Source organism: Nansenia antarctica, assembly GCF_963989245.1.
Source record: "Nansenia antarctica genome assembly, chromosome: 3".
NCBI classification, from domain to species: domain Eukaryota; kingdom Metazoa; phylum Chordata; class Actinopteri; order Argentiniformes; family Microstomatidae; genus Nansenia; species Nansenia antarctica.
The window spans coordinates 63,252,676-63,265,370 of record NC_137688.1 but is presented as its reverse complement, the minus strand read 5'-3'; the positions used below and the strand labels follow the sequence as shown (position 1 = coordinate 63,265,370).

General features: G+C 54.4%; 1 protein-coding gene across 1 annotated transcript in view; it reads left to right on the top strand.

Annotated features, from left to right (window-relative positions):
* Positions 1-11,181, top strand: part of man1a1 (mannosidase, alpha, class 1A, member 1) — a 135,836-nt gene extending 124,655 nt beyond the window's left edge. Inside the window, 1 exon segment of the mRNA XM_080526510.1 lies at positions 10,551-11,181. Coding sequence (XP_080382636.1) covers positions 10,551-10,677 — 127 coding nt within the window. The 3' untranslated portion in view covers positions 10,678-11,181.
* Positions 11,182-12,695: the final 1,514 nt, after the last annotated feature.

Sequence of the window (12,695 nt, the reverse complement as noted above, 5' to 3'; positions counted from 1 at the left end):
CGGTGTGTGTCCACTGACTCCGCCCTCCTAGATCCACTTCCGTAGCTATATATACCAACCGGACATACATCAAGTCACGTACGCCAATCAAAACCACGCCCACTAATCTGGCGCTTGCACAATACTGAACAAATCTAAGACAGAACTTATACAATTACAATAACAATACATACACCTTCATGAAAACGTACATGAATAGTATGGAAAATAATTAAGGAAATAACAGGGCAAAATAGGGCTGATTTGGGGAAACTAACTGGCTCTAAATTGTGGGCCTTCATAACAGCCGCCCCATGAAACCCTCGGTTTCATTTAACTATGGAAGGCACACTGGCTAGGCTGCTCTAGCAGCGTGAGGTATGAGGTGATAGTGTCCTTTGTAATTTGAGGGAGCTCAATCAGGCGTGCCACAGGTCGGGTGTAAGTGCGACCACCAACGTCCACGATGGCCGTCCGCACCCTTCCATCCGGACCCGGCAGGACCTTGGTCACTCTGCCTGTCTGCCAGGCGGCGCGTGGAAGGGACTGGTCGATCACCAGTACCACGGCACCTTCGGACAAGTTGTCTCTCTCCCTCGTCCACTTCTGCCTGACTTGCAGGGTCGGCAGGTAGTGCAGTATGAACTGCCTCCAAAACTGGTCCGCGAGCACCTGGCTGTGCCTCCACCATCTTCTTCCGGTGAGCTCTGCAGGGTCGTAGACTACCTGAGGCAGTGCAGAGTCTCGCCGCCCCATCAGCAAGAAGTTGGGCGTAATGGGATCCAGATCTGCTACATCACTGGAGGTATAGCCTAGGGGCCGGGAGTTCAAGATGCCCTCAATCTCTGCTAGTACAGTCTCGAGCACCTCATCGGTAGGCACCTTCTGTCCGAGAATGGTACGTAGGACGTTCTTTACTGAGCGAATCTCCCGCTCCCAGGCTCCCCCGAAGTGTGGAGCATTTGGGGGGTTGAACTCAAACTTCACTTGCTGGGAGGCGAGTCTGTCACGGGCCTCCTCAGTCATCGCAGCGTAGCTCGCCCTCAGCTCGGCCTCACCACCGACGAAGTTGGTGCCTCTGTCCGACCGGAGGGTCTTAGGGGTCCCTCGCCTGGAGGTGAACCTCTTGAAGGACATGAGGAAGCTGTCGCTTGTGAGCTGGTGCAGAACTTCAAGGTGCATTGCTCTCGTCGTCAGGCACGTGTAGATGATGCCCCACCGCTTTTCGGAGGCTCGCCGGTTTCGGACTAGGAGTGGCCCGAAACAGTCGACCCCAGTAGAGTGGAACGGAGCCTGTCTCAGTCGCAGCCGGTCCTCGGGCAGATCGGACATCATGGGCTGCGGCGGCGTGGCTCGCCACCTCTGGCAGTCCGAGCAGGACCTTTGATATCTCCGTACCGCCTCCCGTCCATGGAGTATCCAGAATCTCCGTCGTACCTCCGCGAAGACACGCTCTCCACCCGCGTGCTGCACTTTGTCATCATGGTGCTTGATGACCAATCTGGTGACCTGATGCTTAGTGGGAAGCACGATGGGATGCTTCGTGTCTAGGTCTAGATCTTGAGCGCGGCGCAGTCTGCCACCCACGCGAATGAGAACACCGTCGAGCTCTGGAGCTAAGCCGCGGAGTCTACTGTCCGAGGGGATCGGCTTCCCTTTCTCGAGACACTCCAGCTCTCGGGAGAAGGCATCCTGTTGGGCACTCTGCAGCACCAGGAGCTCCGCCGCGGTGTAATCTTCGGCGCTGAGCGTAGTATCTAGGGGTAGACCGGCCTTGGAGCAGAACATCCTCTTCTGCAGCTCTTCGAGCGTCTCACACTCCTCTCCCGGAGTAGTCTCAGGGTCTACGACCTGGGTGGCTCCGCAGAACAACGTCTTACGCAGCTCTTTGTCCTCTCTGTCTTCTGCTAACGCCGGCGTGGCTGGCCACTCTGACTCCCGCTCCTGTAGGAAGTCTGGTCCCGTGTGATACAGGTGGGGCTCAGCCAGATCCTGGAGAGTTGCCCCTCTCGTGATGACGTCAGCAGGGTTCCTCTTGGTGTCTACATAACGCCAGCAGTTCACCTCAGTCAACTCCAGAATCTCTGCGACTCGGGTGCCCACGAACACCTTATACCGACATGAGCTGGACTTCAACCACTGGAGGACGGTAGTTGAGTCTGACCACATGGTGACGCTCATCAGAGGTAGCTGGAGCTCGTCGAGCAGGAACCTTCCCAGTTGCGCGCCGTTCAGGGCAGCACACAGCTCCAGTCTTGGGATGGACTGTTGCTTTTTCGGCGCCACTCGGGAACGCGCCAGGACAAACGAGACGTGGACTTCACCTCCAAGCTCTGCCGCTCTGACGTATGCCACGGACCCGTACGCCATCTCCGAGGCGTCGCAGAATACATGTAGCGTGATGACACTCCTCTCTAGGTCCGTGGAGGGAGGGAAGTAGCTCCGCTGCAGCTTGATGTGCTGGAGAGTGGGAAGTTCCTGCTCCCAGGCTTTCCACTTCTCTTCTAGGTGACGAGGCAGAGGATCGTCCCATCCTCGTTCTTGGGCCCACAGCTCCCGGACAAGCACCTTGGCCATCGTCGTGAAGGGAGCGATATATCCCAGTGGGTCGTACTGGCTCGCTAGAGTGCTGTATATCGTTCTCATCGTGACGCGTTGGGGCTTGGCAGGCTTATTGCGATAGCGTAGAGTGTCGGTCTGGAACTGCCAGATAAGTCCGAGTGTCATCTCCTGAGCATCATCTGGTGAGTGAGAGACCCAAGCCTCGCTGCTGGTCGAGGTGGCCTCCTTCGGGAGGTCTCTGATGACTTGCGGGTCGTTGCTGGCCCACTGGCAGATCTCAAATCCACCCTCCTGGAGATGAGCACGCAGGTCCTGGACTAGCTGACGGGCTTCCGTGGCTGTCTTCGAACTGTGGAGGCAGTTGTCCACGTAAAAGCTCTTATGGACGGCGTCAAACACTCCAGGAGGTGCCGTCTCCTGCGCGGCGGGAGTCTGTAGCGCATAGGTGGCGCAACAGGGGCTGCAGGTTGTCCCGAAGGGTAGCACCTCCCACTGGTAGATAGAGGGGTCGGGGTCGCTCGGGTCCTCTCTCCAGAGAAACCTCATGAGTGGCTTGTCTTCCTCCAACATCCTGACCTGGTGAAACATTCGCTTAATGTCACCACTGACTGCGATCGGCTGCTGACGGAATCGCACCAGAACTCCCAAGAGGGCTGGGGTCAAGGTTGGACCAGGGAGAAGATAGTGGTTGAGGTTGAGCTTCCCCACCTGGTAGCTACAGTTGAAGACCACTCGGTTCTTCCCGTTGTGGTGAACATTGTGGTGCGGGAGGTACCAAGACTCGGCACTCTGGTTCGCCTCGGCTGGCTCAAGCTTCTTCACCAGACCGGACTCCGTCAGTTTCTTCATCTCCGTTCTGTAAGAAGCAGCAAGGACCTCGTCCTTCCTCATACGCTTCTCAGTGCTGGTCAGACACTGTAGGACGGTTCGAGGGGATACTCGAAACTCTGGCATGGGTTCTCTTCGGAGTAGTGGTGTGACGTATCTCTTCACGCCCTGGACTTCGATACGCACTGTCTTTGCTTTAAGGAGGTCTATGGCGTAGACGTCCTCCTTTGACCGTACGTAGAGCTTCTCATTCTTGTAGGGCGCAACGTCTAGCGTCCACAGCTTCTGGACGTTGTCTAGTAGCGCCGCATTCATGGAGTCCACACTGGTGTGAAGGCGGTTGATGGTCTGCACTTCTTCGGTTCGGACATGGAGGGATGACGTAGCTCTCCCGTCTCTATCTCTCCACTCGGTAGCGCCTTGGAGGGCCCACCCAAGCGCAGTCTTAACAGCCATCGGGCAGCCTCGTGGTCCTCTCAGCGGAGGACGGAGCGACACGATCAGTGCAGCGTTGTCCGAGCCGATGAGAAGGGTTGGCTCCGCTCCTTCTATCGGATGTAGGTCTACTCGCCGTAGGTGGGAATATCTTGCGCGTAATCTCTCCAGGGGGTAGTCGTAGCGGGAGAGCGCTAGCTGGTCTGCGGTGAAGACATTCTGAAGCCGATATCTGTCCGACGGCCGCCCCGCCGGGGAGATAGAGAAGTTGATTCTCGCCCCGGTGACCTCTTTAAGGTCGCGACGTATCGTGCGCAGAGTCAGCTTCTCCTCAGTCCCTTGGAGCCCCAACTGGCGCACTGCCTCCTGGAGAAGGATGGTCCGTTCCGACCCGTCGTCTAGAACGGCGTACGTGTCGTACACAGCGTTGTTGTGGTGAAGTCGGACCTTCACCACCTTCAGTAGGACCTTGGAGCCGCTGCTCTGGGTTGGGTCTAGATAGTAGACAGGTGTTTCCTCTTCCGGTGCGCTACCGGACCTAGGGCTTCTGGTGCCCTCCGTGGACCTGGCGAGGGAGACCTCGTGTAGGATGTTGAGGTGGACCTCCTCACAGCGGTTGCACTTTCTCCTCAAGGTGCAGTTCTTAGCCAGATGGTCGCGCCCACAGTTCCAGCACCTCTTGTTCTCCTCGAGCCACCTCTGCTTGGCCTCGGTACTCAGGTTGTTGAAGTCACTGCACTCATTGAACCAGTGCTCGCTGTTGCAGTACGGACATGGCGGTGGACCTCTCCGTCCCTTTTGAGGGGGTTGAGAGGAATCCTTTCCCTCAGGTCGGGCTTTCCTCTCTCTCCGAGGCTCCTCCTCCGTGTGCAGCACTCCTACTGGGCGTCCTCTGTTCGAGCTCGGCCTGTCCCAGCGGTCTCCCTTCTCCCTCTCCTTCTTCGGCTCAGCGTAACTCATGGCGTCTACGTTGGTGTCATGCACTTCCTCCAGTAGGAACTCCGCGAAGGCAGCCATGCTCAGACCCAACTTCCCGGGGTTACGAACGCGCTGCTGTCGCCGGAACCTCTCCTGCCGGAAGCGTGGGATCTTGCGGAGCAGCCGCTCTACGTTGGAGGTGCTGTTGATCTCGCTGGCGCCAGCTGGGCCCTGCGTCTTCAGCATTCCAACTAAGGTGTGCACGCGGAGCGCGAAGTCATCCAGCGCCCGTTCATCCTTGATGGGGGCCTGCTGTTCGAGGGCTTGCAGTTCAGCAAGGGCGTGGTTCCAGGGACGACCGTAGCGGGCATCCAAGTCGGCGAGCGCTCTGGTGTAAGGTGTCGGTGCGGAGGCATGGGCCAGAACCATGTTGTGGGCTCTGGGGTTCCTCACATGCTGAAGGAGAATCGCATATTTGTAGGACTCTGAGCAGGAGTCGTCCAAGAGCGTGTCTAGGCAGATGCGTAGTTCCACATACTGGCTCCTGTCCTCGTCCTTGAAGAAGGGGAACTTGGGTCCCTCCACCTGGGGAAACATCCTGTAGTGGATGATCGGGGCTGGAGTGACGGTCTGGGTGTCCGGCCTGCATGCCTTTTGGTTCACTGGAGGACCTAGGGGTGTGCTACGCTCTTGGGGAATGGCTCCCCTCCCGGGCAGCGACGCTGGCTCCCTCTGGGCCGCGTAGCGGTCGGGTCCCTGGTCCTCTTCCTTCAAGGTGGTCAGCTGGGCCTGTAGTTGGACAGTCATGGCGGGGGTCATGGAGCCATCGGCGGGGGGTTCAGGAGATGGCACTCGAGAGGGCCGTGCGGATGATGCTCTGGAGCTACGGGCCGACGGAGCTCTGCTGATGCACACGTCGCGCATGGTCTGCATCACTTCCTCCATCTTCTCCGCGTGCAGTTGCTCTCTCGCCATCTGGAGGCGGTCGCGCTCCATCTGGAGGCGTTCACGTTCTAGCGCCTCCTGGCGCTGCCTCTCCGCCGCGCGTTCCGCCCCCTCCATCTGGAGGCGCTCGCGCTCGAACTGGATGCGTTCCCTCTCTAACGCCTCCTGGCGCTGTCTCTCCGCCGCACGTTCCCTCTCTAACGCCTCCTGGCGCTGTCTCTCCGCCGCACGTTCCGCTCCTTCCATCTGGAGGCGTTCACGCTCGAACTGGAGGCGTTCCCGCTCTAACGCCATCTCGGCCTGTTGGCGCATACATTCTGACAGCGCGGCACTACTCCCTCTGGAGTGCATGCTATCCGCCCCAGAGGCAGAACTGCCCACGGAAACCCTGGACCGGGAGGAAGCCACTGAACGGCAGGAGCTAGGTCTCGAGCGCGCCGTACTGGGAGGCAGATCGTTAAGGCTGAGGCCCTCCCTCTTCCGCCCGCAGGCGCTGTCAGACCGGGCCTCTCCTTCCTGCTCTTCCGTTTCTACGGCAAAACCCTGCTGTTCTGCCATCTCATCCTCAGGCTGGTGCTCTTTGATGGCTGTCTCGGTGCTAGCCACCCGCGCGCCGGCGGACACCTCGGCCTCTCCGACCACTGTATCCCGTGGAGTGCGCTCCTCACTACCACTCAGTGAGCTTTCGAGCTCAAGCTCATACTCTTGTAACCTCTGAGGCAACCGCGGGACTCTCTGTGGTCGTGGCTCTGGCTCAGGGGGCGGAGAAGGGGGGGTAACTGTCTTGTCTGGTTGGCTGCGCTCAGCCATGCTATCACTACACAACCTATCCGGCTCGAAGGACCAATTGTAACCAGGGAGTAGCTAAAGGACTGTAGAATTTTAGGAAGGGCTGGTTATCTAACTAACTCTGAGCTAAATCGGCAGTGTAGGAGGATAGAGGCAGGGGGCGCCAGCAACCCTTTAGACTAGCATATCACAGTTATATATATATCATATATTATAATACAAGCTATAACTCAGTTAATCACACTATAAGACAATACTTAAACCCAATACTAGATTTGCTGTTAAACTAAACAATACAGACAACTAAACACACAGCAACTGTATCAAATATGAACAAACACATTTATTTATACAAATTATATATACATCCCAATATACTCCCTCCCCGCCGGCCACACACACACTCACTCACTCACTCACACACAGTACCTGGCCTGAAAAGGCTTAGAGTCCCGGACTGAAATGAGCGCGTTGAGGCCTGGTTGGAGCTCGCATGTGACTCGAGGAAGGCAGCAGACAAGGGGGGGGAGTGACGTTGCAATTTGAAGGGAAAGGGGCGTCTTCGTAGCAAACGACGAGGTGTGAATGGCTCAGGTCCGGTGGTCCACGGTCAGCTCCGGTGGTGTCAGCGGTCGGTCGCAATCCACCTCGGAGGCGACGGCTCTGTCCGGCTTGGGTCTCGCTATGCGCCAACGTTAGCAGCCGGCGGCTAGCAAGGCTGGCTAACGGTGACACAGCTAAACTGGGCTAGCGCTGCCAACTCACCAAACTCCGAACTCCCGCGGCGATGCGGGTAGCCAGTGATTTACTATTAACACTCAGTCTCCCGTTCTCCTTGTTGACTGTTGAGATGTCTTCCGCAGCAAAGGAAACCAAATACAGAGATTCAACTAGATTCTACTAATGTTTGCCCTCGGTCACAGTTGCAAACTCAATAATCACTCGTGTCTTCAGCTTCAGCACGGTGTGTGTCCACTGACTCCGCCCTCCTAGATCCACTTCCGTAGCTATATATACCAACCGGACATACATCAAGTCACGTACGCCAATCAAAACCACGCCCACTAATCTGGCGCTTGCACAATACTGAACAAATCTAAGACAGAACTTATACAATTACAATAACAATACATACACCTTCATGAAAACGTACATGAATAGTATGGAAAATAATTAAGGAAATAACAGGGCAAAATAGGGCTGATTTGGGGAAACTAACTGGCTCTAAATTGTGGGCCTTCATAACACTAAGGATGGCCTGTTTCACTTGCATTGAGAGCTCCTTTGACTGCATGTTGTGCGTATACAGCACCAGCTTCCAAATGCAAATGCCACACTTGGAGTCAACTCAGACCTTTTACCTGCTTAATTGATAAAGAAACAATGAAGGAATAGCCCACACTGGCCCATGAAACAGCTTTTGAGTCAATTGTCCAATTACTTCTGGTCCCTTGAATAAGAGGGAGCTACGTATTAAAGAGCTGTAATTCCTAAACCCTTCCTTCAATTTGGATGTGAATACCCTTACCATAAAGCTGAGAGTCTGCACTTTAAGCCCATATTCATTATATAACTGTAACTTGAAGATGTTTTGGTAAACAGCTCAAATAACACAAATTCTGTCTGTGTCCAAATATATATGGACCTAACTGTATATATGTGTGTGTGTATTTTGATCTCCGACTGTGGAAGGCTTGTCACAGTGTTGTGGTTTGACCTCACCCCACACACACACACACACACACACACACACACACACACACACACACACAGACTCTGTCCTCATCTCCCCGCTCTGCTCCATTGATTATTGGCTACGTCACTATGACTCAGACAGGACAGCACTGAGAGGAGGGGGGAGGGAGGGAGGATGGAGGGAGGGAGGAGGAGGGAGAAGGAGGAGGAGGGAGGGAGGAGGAGGGAGAAGGAGGAGGCAGGGAGGAGGAGGAGGGGGGGAGGGAGGAGGGAGGGAGGGAGGAGGAGGAAGGGAGGAGGATGAGGGGGAAGGGACAGAGGGAGGAGGGGAGGAGGGAGGGAGGGAGGAGGGAGGAGGAGGAGGGAGGAGGGAGGGAGGGAGAGGGGGGAGGGAGGAGGGAGGAAGGAGGAGGGAGGAGGAGGGAGGAGGGAGGAGGAGGGAGGGATAGAAAGGAGAGAGATGGAAAGGAGAAAATTCTCTCCCACACACACACACACACACACACACATCCCCCCCCCACACACACACACACACTGCAGCAAGGGTGAACAGACATACCCCCCCCCCCCCGCACCCATACACACACACACACACACACACAACACTCCTAGTCAGTCTGTAGTAGCTGTGTTGTTGTGTGTGTGTGTGTGTGTGTGTGTGTGTGTGTTCACCCTGCTGCTGCTGTGTGTGTGTGACTGATGCTTCAATCAAACGACTCTGAGAGCCCCTTTAATACTGTGTGTGCGTGTGCGTGTGCGTGCGTGCGTGTGTGTACCACTTTATACCAGAGCTGTTTTTAAACTGGAAAGTGGTGTAATTTGGCGAACAGAGTCTCTCAGAGTTCACTGGTGCTTGACCATAATGTTAGGGTAGTGTTCCCTCTCTCTCCTCTCTCTTTCTCTCTCTCCCTCTCTCTCTCCTCCCTCTTTCTCTCTCTCTCTCTTTCTCTCTCTCCTCTCCTCTCTCAGCCTCCTAGCCAGAGTAGTAATGTCTCACACAACGGTGGGGTGTGTGTGTGTGCGTCTGTCTGTGTGTGTGTGTGTGTGTTGTTAAAACTGACGTCTGACTGACGTCTGAGACTGGACCTCTCTCTTGTTGAGATCAGACTCTCTCTCTTCTCTCTCTCTCTCTCTCTCTCTCTCTCTCTCTCTCTCTCTCTCTCTCTCTCTCTCTCTCTCTCTCTCTCTCTCTCTCTCTCCTCTCTCCTCTCTCTCTCTCTCTCTCTCTCTCTCTCTCTCTCTCTCTCTCTCTCTCTCTCTCTCTCTCTCTCTCTCTCTCTCTCTCTCTCTCTCTCTCTCTCTCTCTCTCTCTCTCTCTCTCTCCCCCTCTGGTCTCCGACATGAAGGTTGCCGTAGTAACCCAGCATAAGCGTGACATCATCTGGATTTTATTGTCTGTAATTTGAACAATTGTCACCTCTGGTCCACTCTCACACACACACACACACACACATACACACAGGCAGTGTGTCTGTTGGCAGTCTGCTGTCTTTATTTACTGGCTGGATTACACTGTTAGCTGTTAGCGAGGCTGTTAGCTAGTCTGTTAGCTGTTAGCGAGGCTGTTAGCTAGGCTGTTAGCTGTTAGCTAGTCTGTTAGCTAACAGCTAACAGCTGACCCGACCCACCCTGGGCACGAACACTTTGTCAAGCTGCCCTCGAACAGGAGGTACAGGACCCCGGCCGCTAAGACAAACAGACTGAAGGACTGCTTCTACCACAGGGCCGTCAAGGCCCTGAACACAGAAAAGGCCTAAGTTCTGGGCCCAGGACAGTCCGGACGGATTGTATGGCAGCTAGTGCTGAGGCACAAACATGTACATTTTCAAGCCTGCAAACTGTGTCACTTTAAAATAATGTGAAAAAATACTTTCTTGTGAAATATGACAACCCTAGTTGACTATCTGTGCAGTATAGTACAGTGGATTGTGTACATAGCCTCTATTGATGTAAACCAGCTCCTTACCTTCTTGTGATTTTATGCATCTATGCTTTTTCCAAAATGTGTTTCTTTTTCCTTTCCTAAACACCAGGGGAGCCTCCCCTCCTAAATGTCGTTGTTTGGTACCTGTACTGTAACAATGACAAATAAAGTCTATCTATCTATCTATCTATCTATCTAGCTAGTCTGTTAGCTGTTAGCTAGTCTGTTAGCTGTTAGCTAGGCTGTTAGCTAGGCTGTTAGCTGTTAGCTAGGCTGTTAGCTATTGTGGGTGGACACACACACACACACACACGCACACACACACACACACACACACACACACAGAGTCATATCAGCTCTCTTGTAACTGACAGAGGTAATCCCCAACAGGAAATTCATTTACAACATGTCACACCTGAGCTAAGCTGATCCTCTCTCTCTCCCTCCCTCTCTCTCCCTCCCTCCCTCCCCCCAGGTATCTGTTCCTGCTCTTCTCTGACGACGACCACCTGCCGTTCGACCACTGGGTGTTCAACACAGAGGCCCACCCCCTCCCTGTCATCAAGAAGGACGCCAAGGACAAGACCAACGACCTGGAGTAGACCCCCTCGGACCCCCCAACCACCCCCACCCTGGACCTCCACAACCTACCCCACACAGGCTAGGCCAAACCAGACCCAGATCAGACCAAACCAGACCCAGACCCAGATCAGACCAGATCAGACCCAGACCCAAACCAGACCAAACCAGACCCAGATCAGACCAAACCAGACCAGACCCAGACCCAGACTAAACCAAACCAAACCAAACCAGACCAAACTGGGTCAAAGGAGACCAGACCAGACCAGAGAGCTGTCTGCCTCTCCACCCCCAGACCCCCCCAAACCCAGTGCTGGAGAACCTGCCCCCCCCCCTCCCTGACCCCAACCCCCCAAACCCAGTGCTGGAGAACCTGCCCCCCCCCTCCCACCCCACCGCTGTACAGGCCAGGACCCTCCTCTGTGAGGAGTAAGCAGGACATAAGAACCATCGCCGTCACACACACACACACACACACACACACAAAAGCCATACTGATTTGACAACAAGCTTTATCATTTGTTTTTCTTCACCACACATTTGGGGGGTTGGTGCGTACTTGCGCGTGACTGAAAACATCTTTTTTTTAATTCGACATATTGTATTTGTGTTGTACTCGTGTTTGGGTTCGGGGCACCGACCTCTGGGGGAGGGGGGGGGGGGGGTTCTGATAAGAAGACTTAAAGCACCGTTCTGCTCGGTCCAGACTAATATTTAAATAGTGCCTTTCTGTCTAGAGAGCGGGCCGGTCTGTCAGAGAGGCCGTCGAAGGCTCGAAAGGGGAGAACTGTTAAAACTAAAAATGTGTGGTGGTACCCGTCTGTCTGTCTGTCTGTCTGTCTGTCAGTGGAGAGAGACAGAGGAAGCACAAGAAGGAGTTGACATGAAGGTTGCCGTAGTAACCCAGCATAAGTGTGACATCATCTGGATTTTGTCGCCTGTAAATTTGAACAAGTGTCACCTCTCTGGTCCACTCACACACACACACACACACACACACACACACACACACACAGGCAGTGTGTCTGTTGGCAGGCCTCTCCCCGCCCAGGGAACAGTGTGTGTTTACAGTCTGCTGTCTTTATTTACTGGCTGGTTTACGCTGTTAGCTACGCTGTTAGCTATGGTGTTAGCTGTTAGCTACGCTGTTAGCTAGGGTGTTAGCTAGGCCGGTCTGTCAGAGAAGCCGTCGAAGGCTCGAAAGGGGAGAACTGTTAAAACATACCTAGGGGATGGTCCAAATAGAGTTGACTGTGTGTGTGGGGGGGTCGTGTCAAGGTGAGCGCTAGAAAGCCGTGCTACAGAGGATACCACCGGGCATGGTGTCGTCGTGAAAATGTCACAGTGAATGTTTCAACTTCTCCCTTTTAACCTTTTAGGGTCGAGGTTCAGTTTGGTGGTTAAACACGTTCTACCTGCTCCTTACTCTCTCCGACATGGCCAGGTAGTAGAGCGTCGTCACCTCCTGCTATCTCACACTGCCCTCTAGAGGCAGAAACCCAGTCCTACACCAGTCCAGCTCTCAGCTGCTTAGGCAGGCTACACACGGGTCGTACAGGGGGATGAAGTCCCTTCGTGAGAGGGCCTGGAGAGATCTCAACGATGAGGTAAAACCGTTGGCCCCATGTCTCAACTCTGTCCAAAACGGCTTCCTCTCCTCTCCTCACCTTGACTCTTTTTTTTTCATTTACGACATCACATCCTGTTGCTTCCATCTGGCACTTCCTGCCCCATCAGGAGGTCAGGAAAGGACGCCAGTTAAACTATTAGGACGCAGCCCCCCCCCCCCTCTCTGTTAACGAGCTGTGGGGGTTCATCATATCTACGTATCTATCTAGTGGGGTTCCTACCTGTTTAAATATGGAATGTGTGGATTTAAGAGTTTATCCCCTGTCAACATGTCATTAATGTAGCCTGGTGTGTGTGTGTGTGTGAGTGTGTGTGTGTGTGGGGGGGGGGGGGGGGGGTTGGTGTCAGAGCTTTGCTGTTTCCCAAACAAAACATGATGAATTAATTTGTTCCTCCGTTGGCAAAGATGTCG